This window comes from Salvelinus fontinalis, unplaced genomic scaffold (genome assembly GCF_029448725.1).
Source record: "Salvelinus fontinalis isolate EN_2023a unplaced genomic scaffold, ASM2944872v1 scaffold_0124, whole genome shotgun sequence".
Taxonomy (NCBI): domain Eukaryota; kingdom Metazoa; phylum Chordata; class Actinopteri; order Salmoniformes; family Salmonidae; genus Salvelinus; species Salvelinus fontinalis.
In genome coordinates this window covers 271,898-288,946 of record NW_026600333.1, presented here as the reverse complement: position 1 = coordinate 288,946, position 17,049 = coordinate 271,898, and the positions used below count along the sequence as shown (strand labels likewise).

The 17,049-nt window shown below is 44.5% G+C and overlaps 1 protein-coding gene across 44 annotated transcripts in view; it reads left to right on the top strand.

The window, feature by feature from the left end:
* The window catches only part of LOC129843353 (islet cell autoantigen 1-like protein), a 112,378-nt gene that overhangs the window by 88,387 nt on the left and 6,942 nt on the right, over nt 1-17,049 (top strand). For all 44 annotated transcript variants that reach the window (XM_055912050.1, XM_055912037.1, XM_055912033.1 and 41 more), the window contains 2 exons: nt 7,387-7,704; nt 16,466-16,564. In XM_055912050.1, coding sequence (XP_055768025.1) covers nt 7,387-7,704; nt 16,466-16,564 — 417 coding nt within the window. The remainder of the gene's footprint in view (nt 1-7,386; nt 7,705-16,465; nt 16,565-17,049) is intronic.

The following is a 17,049-nucleotide window of genomic DNA, read 5'->3' as shown; positions in this document are numbered from 1 at the left end:
ACCATACACCAGGGGTCTCCAGCAGCCCACCAATGAAAAGCCAGACTATTGTGATAGGTTTTACCATACATCAGGGGTCTCCAGCAGCCCACCAATGAGAAGCCAGACTATTGTGATAGGTTTTACCATACATCAGGGGTCTCCAGCAGCCCACCAATGAAAAGCCAGACTATTGTGATAGGTTTTACCATACATCAGGGGTCTCCAGCAGCCCACCAATGAGAAGCCAGACTATTCTGATAGGTTTTACCATACATCAGGGGTCTCCAGCAGCCCACCAATGAGAAGCCAGACTATTGTGAAAGTGCATGTTCATGTGTTCTACCATAAACTGTCATTAACAAATCTCACCAGAATCAGACACCACGAGCTCCCAGCTACTATCTAACCAACACCATCCCACATCAGACACCACGAGCTCCCAGCTACTATCTAACCAACATCATCCCACCTCAGACACCACGAGCTCCCAACTACTATCTAACCAACATCATCCCACCTCAGACACCACGAGCTCCCAGCTACTATCTAACCAACACCATCCCATCAGACACAACGAGCTCCCAACTACTATCTAACCAACACCATCCCATCAGACACCACAAGCTCCCAGCTACTATCTAACCAACATCATCCCACCTCAGACACCACGAGCTCCCAGCTACTATCTAACCAACACCATCCCATCAGACACAACGAGCTCCCAGCTACTATCTAACCAACATCATCCCATCAGACACCACGAGCTCCCAGCTACTATCTAACCAACACCATCCCATCAGACACCACGAGCTCCCAGCTACTATCTAACCAACATCATCCCACCAGACACCACAAGCTCCCAGCTACTATCTAACCAGCATCATCCCACATCAGACACCACGAGCTCCCAGCTACTATCTAACCAGCATCATCCCACATCAGACACCACGAGCTCCCAGCTACTATCTAACCAGCATCATCCCACCAGACACCACGAGCTCCCAGCTACTATCTAACCAGCATCATCCCACATCAGACACCACGAGCTCCCAGCTACTATCTAACCAGCATCATCCCACATCAGACACAACGAGCTCCCAGCTACTATCTAACCAGCATCATCCCACATCAGACACCACGAGCTCCCAGCTACTATCTAACCAGCATCATCCCACATCAGACACCACGAGCTCCCAGCTACTATCTAACCAACATCATCCCACCTCAGACACCACGAGCTCCCAGCTACTATCTAACCAACATCATCCCACCAGACACCACGAGCTCCCAGCTACTATCTAACCAACATCATCCTACCAGACACCACGAGCTCCCAGCTACTATCTAACCAACACCATCCCACCAGACACCACAAGCTCCCAGCTACTATCTAACCAGCATCATCCCACATCAGACACCACGAGCTCCCAGCTACTATCTAACCAACATCATCCCACATCAGACACCACGAGCTCCCAGCTACTATCTAACCAACATCATCCCACCTCAGACACCACGAGCTCCCAGCTACTATCTAACCAACATCATCCCATCAGACACCACGAGCTCCCAGCTACTATCTAACCAGCATCATCCCACATCAGACACCACGAGCTCCCAGCTACTATCTAACCAACATCATCCCACCAGACACCACGAGCTCCCAACTACTATCTAACCAACATCATCCCACCTCAGACACCACGAGCTCCCAGCTACTATCTAACCAACATCATCCCACATCAGACACCACAAGCTCCCAACTACTATCTAACCAACATCATCCCACCTCAGACACCACGAGCTCCCAGCTACTATCTAACCAGCATCATCCCACATCAGACACCACAAGCTCCCAACTACTATCTAACCAACATCATCCCACCCCTGGTCAGCCACTACTGGTTTAAAAAGACAAACCTAACACAATATCTGACTATTCATTTACAGAAATATTGCCCCTTTCTGTCTGTCTGTCTGTCTGTCTGTCTGTCTGTGTGGAGCATGCCTGTCTGTCTGTCTGTCTGCCTGTCTGCCTGTCTGTCTGTCTGTCTGTCTGTCTGTCTGTGTGGAGCATGCCTGTCTGCCTGTCTGCCTGTCTGCCTGTCTGTCTGTCTGTCTGTCTGTCTGCTTGTCTGCCTGTCTGTCTGTCTGTCTGCTTGTCTGTCTGTCTGTCTGTCTGTCTGCTTGTCTGCCTGTCTGTCTGTCTGTCTGTCTGTCTGCCTGCCTGCTTGTCTGTCTGTCTCTGTCTGCCTGTCTGTCTGTCTGTCTGTCTGTCTGCCTGTCTGTCTGTGTGGAGCGTGTTTGTCTGTCTGTGTGGAGCGTGTTTGTCTGTCTGTGTGGAGCGTGTTTGTCTGTCTGTGTGGAGCGTGTTTGTCTGCCTGTCTGTCTGTGTGGAGCGTGTCTGTCTGTCTGTCTGTCTGTCTGCCTGCCTGTCTGTGTGGAGCGTGTTTGTCTATCCCTCCATGTGTAGTCAGTTGGTGTCATAACCATCTTGTGTGTTGACAGAAATACTTTCCCCAAAACCTTCTCAATGAAATGTTAACTGTAAAGCAGTTTTACTTGGCAGAAGTATATCATGAGGAAGTATATCACGGGGAAGTATATCACGGGGAAGTATATCACGAGGAAGTATATCACGAGGAAGTATATCACGAGGAAGTATATCACGAGGAAGTATATCACGAGGACGTATATCACGAGGAAGTATATCACGGGGAAGTATATCACGAGGACGTATAGCATGAGGAAGTATATCACGGGGAAGTATATCACGAGGAAGTATATCATGAGGACGTATATCATGAGGACGTATATCATGAGGAAGTATATCATGAGGACGTATATCACGAGGAAGTATATCACGAGGACGTATATCACGAGGAAGTATATCACGAGGAAGTATATCAGGAGGACGTATATCACGAGGAAGTATATCACGAGGACGTATATCACGAGGAAGTATATCACGAGGAAGTATATCACGAGGAAGTATAGCACGAGGAAGTATAGCACGAGGACGTATATCACGAGGACGTATATCACGAGGAAGTATATCACGAGGAAGTATATCACGAGGAAGTATATCACGAGGAAGTATATCACGAGGACGTATATCACGAGGAAGTATATCACGAGGACGTATATCACGAGGACGTATATCATGAGGAAGTATATCACGAGGACGTATATCACGAGGAAGTATATCACGAGGACGTATATCATGAGGAAGTATATCACGAGGAAGTATATAATTTGTACCTATTTGTTATTTCCAAACTTTTCCATGAACTGAGCAGCAGCAGTACAGAACCATCACCAGACCGGCTCATTAGATGGAACATTCCTCACTGGCCAGATGAGCAATTAAAGGGCCAGATGCACAATTAAAGGGCCAGATGCGCAATTAAAGGGCCAGATGCACAATTAAAGGGCCAGATGCGCAATGAAAGGGCCAGATGCGCAATTAAAGGGCCAGATGCACAATTAAAGGGCCAGATGCGCAATTAAAGGGCCAGATGCACAATTAAAGGGCCAGATGAGCAATTAAAGGGCCAGATGAGCAATTAAAGGGCCAGATGAGCAATTAAAGGGCCAGATGAGCAATTAAAGGGCCAGATGCACAATTAAAGGGCCAGATGAGCAATTTAAGGGCCAGATGAGCAATTAAAGGGCCAGATGAGCAATTAAAGGGCCAGATGAGCAATTAAAGAGCCAGATGAGCAATTAAAGGGGAACTACACCAAAAACTCTAAAAGTTGTCGTTTTCTTCCAGTGTTATGGCTGTCGCTCTCCTCATCCTCAGATGAGGTGAGGAGAGAAGGATCTTCAGACCAAAATGCGGTTTGCGGGAAATAAGCCATCCTTTTATTTATAAACGACAAAACAGAAAAATGATGGCAACACGAAAACAAACACTTTACCAAACTTTACAAAAAAACAAGAAAACGACGTAGAACGAAACCTGAACATAAACTCACATCACTAAATGTTAACTCACGGACAGGAACGTTACATCTAAACGCACGAACAGCCAAACAGCCCCGTAAGTGAATAACATCGACAACGACGAAGACATCACAAGAGACAATCACCCACAAACAAACAGTGAGAACGCCCTACCTAAATATGACTCTTAATTAGAGGAAAACGCAAACCACCTGCCTCTAATCAAGAGCCATACCAGGTAACCCAAAACCAACATAGAAACAGATAACATAGACTGCCCACCCAAAACACATGCCCTGACCATAAACACATAAAAAACAACATAAAACAGGTCAGGACTGTTACAGAACCCCCCCCTCAAGGTGCGAACGCCGGGCGCACCAGCACAAAGTCCAGGGGAGGGTCTGGGTGGGCAGTTGACCACGGTGGTGGCTCCGGCTCTGGACGCTCTCCCCACACCACCATAGTCACTCCCCTCTTCTGTCTACCCCTTCCACTGACCACCCTAAAACTACCTTCCCCTAAATAAACGGCCAGCACCGGGACAAGGGGCAGCACCGGGACAAGGGGTAGCACCGGGACAAGGGGCAGCACCGGAACAAAGGGCAGCACCAGGATAAGGACCAGCACCGGGACAAGGGGCAGCACCGGGACAAGGGGCAGCACCGGGACAAGGGGCAGCACCGGGACAAGGGGCAGCACCGGGACAAGGGGCAGCACCGGGACAAGGGGCAGCACCGGGACAAGGGGCAGCACCGGGACAAGGGGCAGATCCCGGCTGAAGGACTCTGGCAGGTCCTGGCTGAGGAACTCTGGCAGGTCCTGTTTGGACGGCTCAGGCAGGTCCTGGCTGGACGGCTCTGGCAGGTCCTGGCTGGACGGCTCTGGCAGGTCCTGGCTGGACGGCTCTGGCAGGTCATAGCAGGACGGCTCTGGCAGGTCCTGGCTGGACGGCTCTGGCAGGTCCTGGCTGGACGGCTCTGGCAGGTCCTGGCTGGACGGCTCTGGCAGGTCATAGCAGGACGGCTCTGGCAGGTCCTGGCTGGACGGCTCTGGCAGGTCCTGCCTGGACGGCTCTGGCTGGTCATGGCAGGACGACTCTGGCTGGTCATGGCAGGACGACTCTGGCAGATCCTGTCTGGTTGGCGGCTCTGGCAGATCCTGTCTGGTTGGCGGCTCTGGCAGATCCTGTCTGGTTGGCGGCTCTGGCAGATCCTGTCTGGTTGGCGGCTCTGGCAGATCCTGTCTGGTTGGCGGCTCTGGCAGACCCTGTCTGGCGGGCGGCTCTAGCGGCTCCTGTCTGGCGGGCGGCTCTAGCGGCTCCTGTCTGGCGGACGGCTCTGTAGGCTCATGGCAGACGGGCGGCTTTGCAGGCTCATGACAGACGGGCGGCTTTGCAGGCTCATGGCAGACGGATGGCTCAGACGGCGCTGGGGAGACGGATGGCTCAGATGGCGCTGGGGAGACGGATGGCTCAGATGGCGCTGGGGAGACGGATGGCTCAGATGACGCTGGGGAGACGGATGGCTCAGATGGCGCTGGGGAGACGGATGGCTCTGTAGGAAGGAGAAGGAGAGACAGCCTGGTGCGTGGTCTAGGCACTGGCTGCGCTGGAGAGGAGGAAACAGCAGGAGAGAGAACCCGGAGAGACAGCCTGGTACGGGGGGCTGCCACCGGAGGACTGGTACATGGAGGTGGCACCGGGTCTACCGGACCGTGAAGGAGGACACGTGCTCTTGAGCACCGAGCCTCCCCAACCCTACCAGGTTGAATGATCCCCGTAGCCCTGCCAGTGCAGCGAGGTGGAATAGCCCGCACTGGCCTATGCAGGCGAACCGGGGACACCACCCGTAAGGCTGGTGCCATGTACGCCGGCCCGAGGAGACGTACTGGAGGCCAGATACGTTGGGCCGGCTTCATGACATCCGGCTCGATGCCCAACCTAGCCCTCCCAGTGCGGCAAGGTGGAATATCCCGCACTGGGCTAAGCACGCGTACTGGGGACACCGTGCGCTTTACCGCATAACACGGTGTCTTACCAGTACGACGCCTTCTACCTCCACGGTAAGCACGGGGAGTTGGCTCGGGTATCCTACCCGGCTTTGCCACACTCCTCGTGTGCCCCCCCCCCAAGAAATTTTTTGGTCTGACTCACGGGCTCCCAACCGCGTCGTCGCGCTGCCTCCTCATACCAGCGCCTCTCAGCCTTCGCTGCTTCCAACTCCTCCTTTGGACGGCGATATTCCCCTGGTTGAGCCCAAGGTCCTCTACCGTCCAGGATCTCCTCCCAAGTCCAGAAGTCCTTGTTGCTCCGTAGAGCATTCCCATACCGCTTGGTCTTAGCGTGGTGGGTGATTCTGTTAAGGCTGTCGCTCTCCTCATCCTCGGATGAGGTGAGGAGAGAAGGATCTTCAGACCAATACGCAGCTTCAGGGAAATAAGCCATCTTTTTATTTATAAACGACAAAACTGAATAATAATGGCAACACGAAAACAAACACTTTACCAAACTTTACAAAAACAAGAAAACGACGTAGAACGAAACCTGAACATAAACTCACATCACTAAATGTTAACTCACGGACAGGAACGTTACATCTAAACGCACGAACAGCCAAACAGCCCCGTAAGTGAATAACATCGACAACGACGAAGACATCACAAGAGACAATCACCCACAAACAAACAGTGAGAACGCCCTACCTAAATATGACTCTTAATTAGAGGAAAACGCAAACCACCTGCCTCTAATCAAGAGCCATACCAGGTAACCCAAAACCAACATAGAAACAGATAACATAGACTGCCCACCCAAAACACATGCCCTGACCATAAACACATAAAAAACAACATAAAACAGGTCAGGACTGTTACATCCAGACCTAAAATAATTGTCATCTGTGATTTCAGCATTGACTCAGAACATCCCATTTCGTTGAACAACTGTAATTTTGAGAGTGAAAATCTAAAACGATCTAAAACCAGAAAAAATAAACCTGAAAAAACAGAATTTGGGAAAATATATATGACAGATTTTATAGGGCCCTAACCCTAACCCTAAACCCTAAACCCTAACCCTGACCCTAATACAGTGGGGCAAAAAAGTATTTAGTCAGCCACCAATTGTGCAAGTTCTCCCACTTAAAAAGATGAGAGAGGCCTGTAATTTTCATCATAGGTAAACTTCAACTATGACAGACAAAATGAGAAAAAAAAATCCAGAAAATCACATTGTAGGATTTTTAATGAATTTATTTGCAAATTATGGTGGAAAATAAGTATTTTCTCTCTCAGGTTTGTTTCAGGTCCTGAGCTGACTTTGTCCTCTGTGTGAATGGTGTTTCAGACCAGCCTGTTTTTCTATTGACATGAGTCAGTAACAGTTAATAGTTCCTGATGACCTGGCTACATGCCGTTTCTAACCCTTTGTCTGTCTCTCTGTGCTGTGTGTTCTAGGCGGGGACCTCTCTGGAAGCGCTCTACTGCAGCAGGGGCTCAGGGTGGGGGACAAGGAGGAGGAGGACAGGGAGACTGGGGACATGGCCTTTCTGAAGGACCTCCTGAGCCCTGGACCAATGGAAGCAGACGAGTTCAGTCGAGAGTGGCAAGGCACCTTCGGCTGCTTGGAGTTCTCTGACGCTGTCCCCCACACAGCCCCCACCCCCTCCCTGGTCCCTCCTCCCCCTACTGGAGCAGCCTGCCCCCCCTCTCAGTCCCCCAGTCCCACCGGCTTCCTGCCCTCCCAGCTGCTGGACCACAGTCTGAGTTCTACAGGTCAGTCAGTCAGCACCATCTCCTGGTCTGACCTCTAGTGGCTAGATGACCTTACTGCATGTCTGACCTCTAGTGGCTAGATGACCTTACTGCATGTCTGACCTCTAGTGGCTAGATGACCTTACTGCATGTCTGACCTCTAGTGGCTAGATGACCTTACTGCATGTCTGACCTCTAGTGGCTAGATGACCTTACTGCATGTCTGACCTCTAGTGGCTAGATGACCTTACTGCATGTCTGACCTCTAGTGGCTAGATGACCTTACTGCATGTCTGACCTCTAGTGGCTAGATGACCTTACTGCATGTCTGACCTCTAGTGGCTAGATGACCTTACTGCATGTCTGACCTCTAGTGGCCTGATGACCTTACTGCATGTCTGACCTCTAGTGGCTAGATGACCTTACTGCATGTCTGACCTCTAGTGGCTAGATGACCTTACTGCATGTCTGACCTCTAGTGGCTAGATGACCTTACTGCATGTCTGACCTCTAGTGGCTAGATGACCTTACTGCATGTCTGACCTCTAGTGGCCTGATGACCTTACTGCATGTCTGACCTCTAGTGGCTAGATGACCTTACTGCATGTCTGACCTCTAGTGGCTAGATGACCTTACTGCATGTCTGACCTCTAGTGGCTAGATGACCTTACTGCATGTCTGACCTCTAGTGGCTAGATGACCTTACTGCATGTCTGACCTCTAGTGGCTAGATGACCTTACTGCATGTCTGACCTCTAGTGGCTAGATGACCTTACTGCATGTCTGACCTCTAGTGGCTAGATGACCTTACTGCATGTCTGACCTCTAGTGGCCTGATGACCTTACTGCATGTCTGACCTCTAGTGGCTAGATGACCTTACTGCATGTATGACCTCTAGTGGCTAGATGACCTTACTGCATATCTGACCTCTAGTGGCTAGATGACCTTACTGCATGTCTGACCTCTAGTGGCTAGATGACCTTACTGCATGTCTGACCTCTAGTGGCCTGATGACCTTACTGCATGTCTGACCTCTAGTGGCTAGATGACCTTACTGCATGTATGACCTCTAGTGGCTAGATGACCTTACTGCATGTCTGACCTCTATTGGCTAGATGACCTTACTGCATGTCTGACCTCTAGTGACTAGATGACCTTACTGCATGTCTGACCTCTAGTGGCTAGATGACCTTACTGCATGTCTGACCTCTAGTGGCTAGATGACCTTACTGCATGTCTGACCTCTAGTGGCTAGATGACCTTACTGCATGTCTGACCTCTAGTGGCTAGATGACCTTACTGCATGTCTGACCTCCAGTGGCTAGATGACCTTACTGCATGTCTGACCTCTAGTGGCTAGATGACCTTACTGCATGTCTGACCTCTAGTGGCTAGATGACCTTACTGCATGTCTGACCTCTAGTGGCTAGATGACCATACTGCATGTCTGACCTCTATTTATCTGATAGTTTGTCTCCAGTTCTAGTATCATCTAGAAACAGATAGTTTGTCTCCAGTTCTAGTATCATCTAGAAACTGATAGTTTGTCTCCAGTTCTAGTATCATCTAGAAACTGATAGTTTGTCTCCAGTTCTAGTATCATCTAGAAACTGATAGTTTGTCTCCAGTTCTAGAAACTGATAGTTTGTCTCCAGTTCTAGTGTCATCTAGAAACTGATAGTTTGTCTCCAGTTCTACAAACTGATAGTTTGTCTCCAGTTCTAGTGTCATCTAGAAACTGATAGTTTGTCTCCAGTTCTAGAAACAGATAGTTTGTCTCCAGTTCTATAAACTGATAGTTTGTCTCCAGTTCTAGTATCATCTAGAAACTGATAGTTTGTTTCCAGTGCTATAAACTGATAGTTTGTCTCCAGTTCTAGTATCATCTAGAAACTGATAGTTTGTCTCCAGTTCTAGAAACAGATAGTTTGTCTCCAGTTCTATAAACTGATAGTTTGTCTCCAGTTCTAGTATCATCTAGAAACTGATAGTTTGTCTCCAGTTCTAGAAACTGATAGTTTGTCTCCAGTTCTAGAAACTGATAGTTTGTCTCCAGTTCTAGTATCATCTAGAAACAGATAGTTTGTCTCCAGTTCTAGAAACTGATAGTTTGTCTCCAGTTCTAGTATCATCTAGAAACTGATATTTTGTCTCCAGTTCTAGTATCATCTAGAAACTGATAGTTTGTCTCCAGTTCTAGTATCATCTAGAAACTGATAGTTTGTCTCCAGTTCTAGTACCATCTAGAAACAGATAGTTTGTCTCCAGTTCTAGTATCATCTAGAAACAGATAGTTTGTCTCCAGTTCTAGTGTCATCTAGAAACTGATAGTTTGTCTCCAGTTCTAGAAACTGATAGTTTGTCTCCAGTTCTAGTATCATCTAGAAACTGATAGTTTGTCTCCAGTTCTAGTATCATCTAGAAACTGATAGTTTGTCTCCAGTTCTAGTATCATCTAGAAACTGATAGTTTGTCTCCAGTTCTAGAAACTGATAGTTTGTCTCCAGTTCTAGTGTCATCTAGAAACTGATAGTTTGTCTCCAGTTCTAGTATCATCTAGAAACAGATAGTTTGTCTCCAGTTCTAGAAACAGATAGTTTGTCTCCAGTTCTATAAACTGATAGTTTGTCTCCAGTTCTAGTATCATCTAGAAACTGATAGTTTGTCTCCAGTTCTAGAAACTGATAGTTTGTTTCCAGTTCTGGAAACAGATAGTTTGTCTCCAGTTCTAGAAACTGATAGTTTGTCTCCAGTTCTAGAAACTGATAGTTTGTCTCCAGTTCTAGTATCATCTAGAAACAGATAGTTTGTCTCCAGTTCTAGTATCATCTAGAAACTGATAGTTTGTCTCCAGTGCTATAAACTGATAGTTTGTCTCCAGTTCTAGTATCATCTAGAAACTGATAGTTTGTCTCCAGTTCTAGAAACTGATAGTTTGTCTCCAGTTCTAGAAACTGATAGTTTGTCTCCAGTTCTAGTATCATCTAGAATCTGATAGTTTGTCTCCAGTTCTAGAAACTGACAGTTTGTCTCCAGTTCTAGAAACTGATAGTTTGTCTCCAGTTCTACAAACTGATAGTTTGTCTCCAGTTCTAGTATCATCTAGAAACTGATAGTTTGTCTCCAGTTCTAGAAACTGATAGTTTGTCTCCAGTGCTATAAACTGATAGTTTGTCTCCAGTTCTAGTATCATCTAGAAACTGATAGTTTGTCTCCAGTTCTAGTATCATCTAAAAACTGATAGTTTGTCTCCAGTTCTAGAAACTGATAGTTTGTCTCCAGTTCTAGTATCATCTAGAAACTGATAGTTTGTCTCCAGTTCTAGTATCATCTAGAAACTGATAGTTTGTCTCCAGTTCTAGTATCATCTAAAAACTGATAGTTTGTCTCCAGTTCTAGAAACTGATAGTTTGTCTCCAGTTCTAGAAACTGATAGTTTGTCTCCAGTTCTAGAAACAGATAGTTTGTCTCCAGTTCTAGAAACTGATAGTTTGTCTCCAGTTCTAGTGTCATCTAGAAACTGATAGTTTGGATCCAGTTCTAGAAACAGATAGTTTGTATCCAGTTCTAGTGTCATCTAGAAACAGATAGTTTGTCTCCAGTTCTAGAAACAGATAGTTTGTCTCCAGTTCTAGTGTCATCTAGAAACAGATAGTTTGTCTCCAGTTCTAGAAACAGATAGTTTGTCTCCAGTTCTAGTGTCATCTAGAAACTGATAGTTTGTCTCCAGTTCTAGTATCATCTAGAAACTGATAGTTTGTCTCCAGTTCTAGAAACTGATAGTTTGTCTCCAGTTCTAGTATCATCTAGAAACTGATAGTTTGTCTCCAGTTCTAGAAACTGATAGTTTGTCTCCAGTTCTAGTATCATCTATAAACTGATAGTTTGTCTCCAGTTCTAGAAACTGATAGTTTGTCTCCAGTTCTAGAAACTGATAGTTTGTCTCCAGTTCTAGTATCATCTATAAACTGATAGTTTGTCTCCAGTTCTAGAAACTGATAGTTTGTCTCCAGTTCTAGTATCATCTAGAAACTGATAGTTTGTCTCCAGTTCTAGTGTCATCTAGAAACTGATAGTTTGTCTCCAGTTCTAGTGTCATCTAGAAACTGATAGTTTGTCTCCAGTTCTAGAAACTGATAGTTTGTCTCCAGTTCTAGTGTCATCTAGAAAGTGATAGTTTGTCTCCAGTTCTAGTGTCATCTAGAAACTGATAGTTTGTCTCCAGTTCTAGTATCATCTAGAAGCTGATAGTTTGTCTCCAGTTCTAGTGTCATCTAGAAACTGATAGTTTGTCTCCAGTTCTAGTATCATCTAGAAACTGATAGTTTGTCTCCAGTTCTAGTGTCATCTAGAAACTGATAGTTTGTCTCCAGTTCTAGTGTCATCTAGAAACTGATAGTTTGTCTCCAGTTCTAGAAACTGATAGTTTGTCTCCAGTTCTAGTGTCATCTAGAAACTGATAGTTTGTCTCCAGTTCTAGAAACTGATAGTTTGTCTCCAGTTCTAGTATCATCTATAAACTGATAGTTTGTCTCCAGTTCTAGAAACTGATAGTTTGTCTCCAGTTCTAGTATTATCTAGAAACTGATAGTTTGTCTCCAGTTCTAGTATCATCTAGAAACTGATAGTTTGTCTCCAGTTCTAGTGTCATCTAGAAACTGATAGTTTGTCTCCAGTTCTAGTATCATCTAAAAACTGATAGTTTGTCTCCAGTTCTAGAAACTGATAGTTTGTCTCCAGTTCTAGAAACTGATAGTTTGTCTCCAGTTCTAGAAACAGATAGTTTGTCTCCAGTTCTAGAAACTGATAGTTTGTCTCCAGTTCTAGTGTCATCTAGAAACTGATGGTTTGGATCCAGTTCTAGAAACAGATAGTTTGTATCCAGTTCTAGTGTCATCTAGAAACAGATAGTTTGTCTCCAGTTCTAGGAACAGATAGTTTGTTTCCAGTTCTAGTGTCATCTAGAAACTGATAGTTTGGATCCAGTTCTAGAAACAGATAGTTTGTATCCAGTTCTAGTGTCATCTAGAAACAGATAGTTTGTCTCCAGTTCTAGAAACAGATAGTTTGTCTCCAGTTCTAGTGTCATCTAGAAACTGATAGTTTGTCTCCAGTTCTAGTATCATCTAGAAACTGATAGTTTGTCTCCAGTTCTAGAAACTGATAGTTTGTCTCCAGCTCTAGTATCATCTAGAAACTGATAGTTTGTCTCCAGTTCTAGAAACTGATAGTTTGTCTCCAGTTCTAGTATCATCTAGAAACTGATAGTTTGTCTCCAGTTCTAGAAACTGATAGTTTGTCTCCAGTTCTAGAAACTGATAGTTTGTCTCCAGTTCTAGTATCATCTATAAACTGATAGTTTGTCTCCAGTTCTAGAAACTGATAGTTTGTCTCCAGTTCTAGAAACTGATAGTTTGTCTCCAGTTCTAGTATCATCTAGAAACTGATAGTTTGTCTCCAGTTCTAGTGTCATCTAAAAACTGATAGTTTGTCTCCAGTTCTAGTGTCATCTAGAAACTGATAGTTTGTCTCCAGTTCTAGAAACTGATAGTTTGTCTCCAGTTCTAGTGTCATCTAGAAACTGATAGTTTGTCTCCAGTTCTAGTGTCATCTAGAAACTGATAGTTTGTCTCCAGTTCTAGTATCATCTAGAAACTGATAGTTTGTCTCCAGTTCTAGTGTCATCTAGAAACTGATAGTTTGTCTCCAGTTCTAGTATCATCTAGAAACTGATAGTTTGTCTCCAGTTCTAGTGTCATCTAGAAACTGATAGTTTGTCTCCAGTTCTAGTGTCATCTAGAAACTGATAGTTTGTCTCCAGTTCTAGAAACTGATAGTTTGTCTCCAGTTCTAGTGTCATCTAGAAACTGATAGTTTGTCTCCAGTTCTAGAAACTGATAGTTTGTCTCCAGTTCTAGTATCATCTATAAACTGATAGTTTGTCTCCAGTTCTAGAAACTGATAGTTTGTCTCCAGTTCTAGTATTATCTAGAAACTGATAGTTTGTCTCCAGTTCTAGTATCATCTAGAAACTGATAGTTTGTCTCCAGTTCTAGAAACAGATAGTTTGTCTCCAGTTCTAGAATCTGATAGTTTGTTTCCAGTTCTAGAAACTGATAGTTTGTCTCCAGTTCTAGAAACTGATAGTTTGTCTCCAGTTCTAGAAACTGATAGTTTGTCTCCAGTTCTAGAAACTGATAGTTTGTCTCCAGTTCTAGTGTCATCTAGAAACTGATAGTTTGTCTCCAGTTCTAGTATCATCTAGAAACTGATAGTTTGTCTCCAGTTCTAGAATCTGATAGTTTGTCTCCAGTTCTAGTGTCATCTAGAAACTGATAGTTTGTCTCCAGTTCTAGAAACTGATAGTTTGTCTCCAGTTCTAGAATCTGATAGTTTGTCTCCAGTTCTAGAATCTGATAGTTTGTCTCCAGTTCTAGTATCATCTAGAAACTGATAATTTGTCTCCAGTTCTAGAATCTGATAGTTTGTCTCCAGTTCTAGTATCATCTAGAAACTGATAGTTTGTCTCCAGTTCTAGAAACTGATAGTTTGTCTCCAGTTCTAGTATCATCTAGAAACTGATAGTTTGTCTCCAGTTCTAGAAACTGATAGTTTGTCTCCAGTTCTAGAATCTGATAGTTTGTCTCCAGTTCTAGAATCTGATAGTTTGTCTCCAGTTCTAGAATCTGATAGTTTGTCTCCAGTTCTAGAAACTGATAGTTTGTCTCCAGTTCTAGAAACTGATAGTTTGTCTCCAGTTCTAGTGTCATCTAGAAACTGATAGTTTGTCTCCCGTTCTAGTGTCATCTAGAAACTGATAGTTTGGATCCAGTTCTAGTATCATCTAGAAACTGATAGTTTGTCTCCAGTTCTAGTATCATCTAGAAACTGATAGTTTGTCTCCAGTTCTAGTATCATCTAGAAACTGATAGTTTGTCTTCAGTTCTAGTGTCATCTAGAAACTGATAGTTTGTCTTCAGTTCTAGTATCATCTAGAAACAGATAGTTTGTCTTCAGTTCTAGTATCATCTAGAAACAGATAGTTTGTCTCCAGTTCTAGTATCATCTAGAAACTGATACTTTGTCTCCAGTTCTAGTATCATCTAGAAACAGATAGTTTGTCTCCAGTTCTAGTATCATCTAGAAACAGATAGTTTGTCTCCAGTTCTAGTATCATCTAGAAACAGATAGTTTGTCTTCAGTTCTAGTGTCATCTAGAAACTGATAGTTTGTCTTCAGTTCTAGTATCATCTAGAAACAGATAGTTTGTCTCCAGTTCTAGTATCATCTAGAAACTGATACTTTGTCTCCAGTTCTAGTATCATCTAGAAACTGATAGTTTGTCTTCAGTTCTAGTGTCATCTAGAAACTGATAGTTTGTCTTCAGTTCTAGTATCATCTAGAAACAGATAGTTTGTCTCCAGTTCTAGTATCATCTAGAAACTGATACTTTGTCTCCAGTTCTAGTATCATCTAGAAACAGATAGTTTGTCTCCAGTTCTAGTGTCATCTAGAAACAGATAGTTTGTCTCCAGTTCTAGTATCATCTAGAAACTGATACTTTGTCTCCAGTTCTAGTATCATCTAGAAACTGATAGTTTGTCTCCAGTTCTACAAACTGATAGTTTGTCTCCAGTTCTAGTGTCATCTAGAAACAGATAGTTTGTCTCCAGTTCTACAAACTGATAGTTTGTCTCCAGTTCTAGAAACTGATAGTTTGTCTTAAGTTCTAGAAACTGATAGTTTGTCTCCAGTTCTACAAACTGATAGTTTGTATCCAGTTCTAGTGTCATCTAGAAACAGATAGTTTGTCTCCAGTTCTAGTGTCATCTAGAAACTGATAGTTTGTCTCCAGTTCCAGAAACTGATAGTTTGTATCCAGTTCTAGAAACTGATAGTTTGTCTCCAGTTCTAGAAACTGATAGTTTGTATCCAGTTCTAGTGTCATCTAGAAACAGATAGTTTGTCTCCAGTTCTAGTATCATCTAGAAACTGATAGTTTGTATCCAGTTCTAGAAACTGATAGTTTGTCTCCAGTTCTAGTGTCATCTAGAAACTGATAGTTTGTATCCAGTTCTAGAAACTGATAGTTTGTCTCCAGTTCTAGTATCATCTAGAAACTGATAGTTTGTCTCCAGTTCTACAAACTGATAGTTTGTCTCCAGTTCTAGTGTCATCTAGAAACTGATAGTTTGTCTCCAGTTCCAGAAACTGATAGTTTGTATCCAGTTCTAGAAACTGATAGTTTGTCTCCAGTTCTAGAAACTGATAGTTTGTATCCAGTTCTAGTGTCATCTAGAAACAGATAGTTTGTCTCCAGTTCTAGTATCATCTATAAACTGATAGTTTGTCTCCAGTTCTAGAAACTGATAGTTTGTATCCAGTTCTAGTGTCATCTAGAAACAGATAGTTTGTCTCCAGTTCTAGTATCATCTAGAAACTGATAGTTTGTATCCAGTTCTAGAAACTGATAGTTTGTCTCCAGTTCTAGTATCATCTAGAAACTGATAGTTTGTCTCCAGTTCTAGAAACTGATAGTTTGTCTCCAGTTCTAGAAACTGATAGTTTGTCTCCAGTTCTAGTATCATCTAGAAACTGATAGTTTGTCTCCAGTTCTAGTATCATCTAGAAACAGATAGTTTGTCTCCAGTTCTAGTACATTCTTATCAGCTTGTTATGTTCAGTCTTCTCTTCTTCCTGGAAGAATGATGACATCACATTCCTTTGTCTCCTCTCCCTCCTTTCCTATCCTCCCTCATCCTCTGTCCTTCTGTCTCTCAGGCTGGGCGACGCCTCCCATGTTCCAGGCTCCGCCCCTACAGTCCCCAGTGTCCGGCCAGGTCCAGTCAGCTAAGGGTGGTCCAAAGTCAACAGCCAATGGTGAGAGGGTGTGGTTTGTGAGGCTTGCTGTTCAAATGTGCCCCACAGTACCAGTTCACCACATTCAAGGTGTGTGTGTGTGTGTGTGTGTGTGTGTGTGTGTGTGTGTGTGTGTGTGTGTGTGTGTGTGTGTGTGTGTGTGTGTGTGTGTGTGTGTGTGTGTGTGTGTCTGTCTGTGTCTGTGTGTGTGTCTGTGTGTGTGTGTGTCTGTGTCTGTGTCTGTGTCTGTGTCTGTGTCTGTGTCTGTGTGTGTGTCTGTCTGTGTCTGTGTCTGTGTGTCTGTGTCTGTGTCTGTGTCTGTGTCTGTGTCTGTGTGTGTGTGTGTATCTGTGTATCTGTATGTGTGTGTGTGTGTGTGTGTGTCTGTGTCTGTGTCTGTGTCTGTGTGTGTGTGTGTGTGTGTGTGTGTGTGTGTATCTGTGTATCTGTGTGTCTGTGTGTCTGTGTGTGTGTGTGTGTGTGTCTGTGTGTGTCTGTGTCTGTGT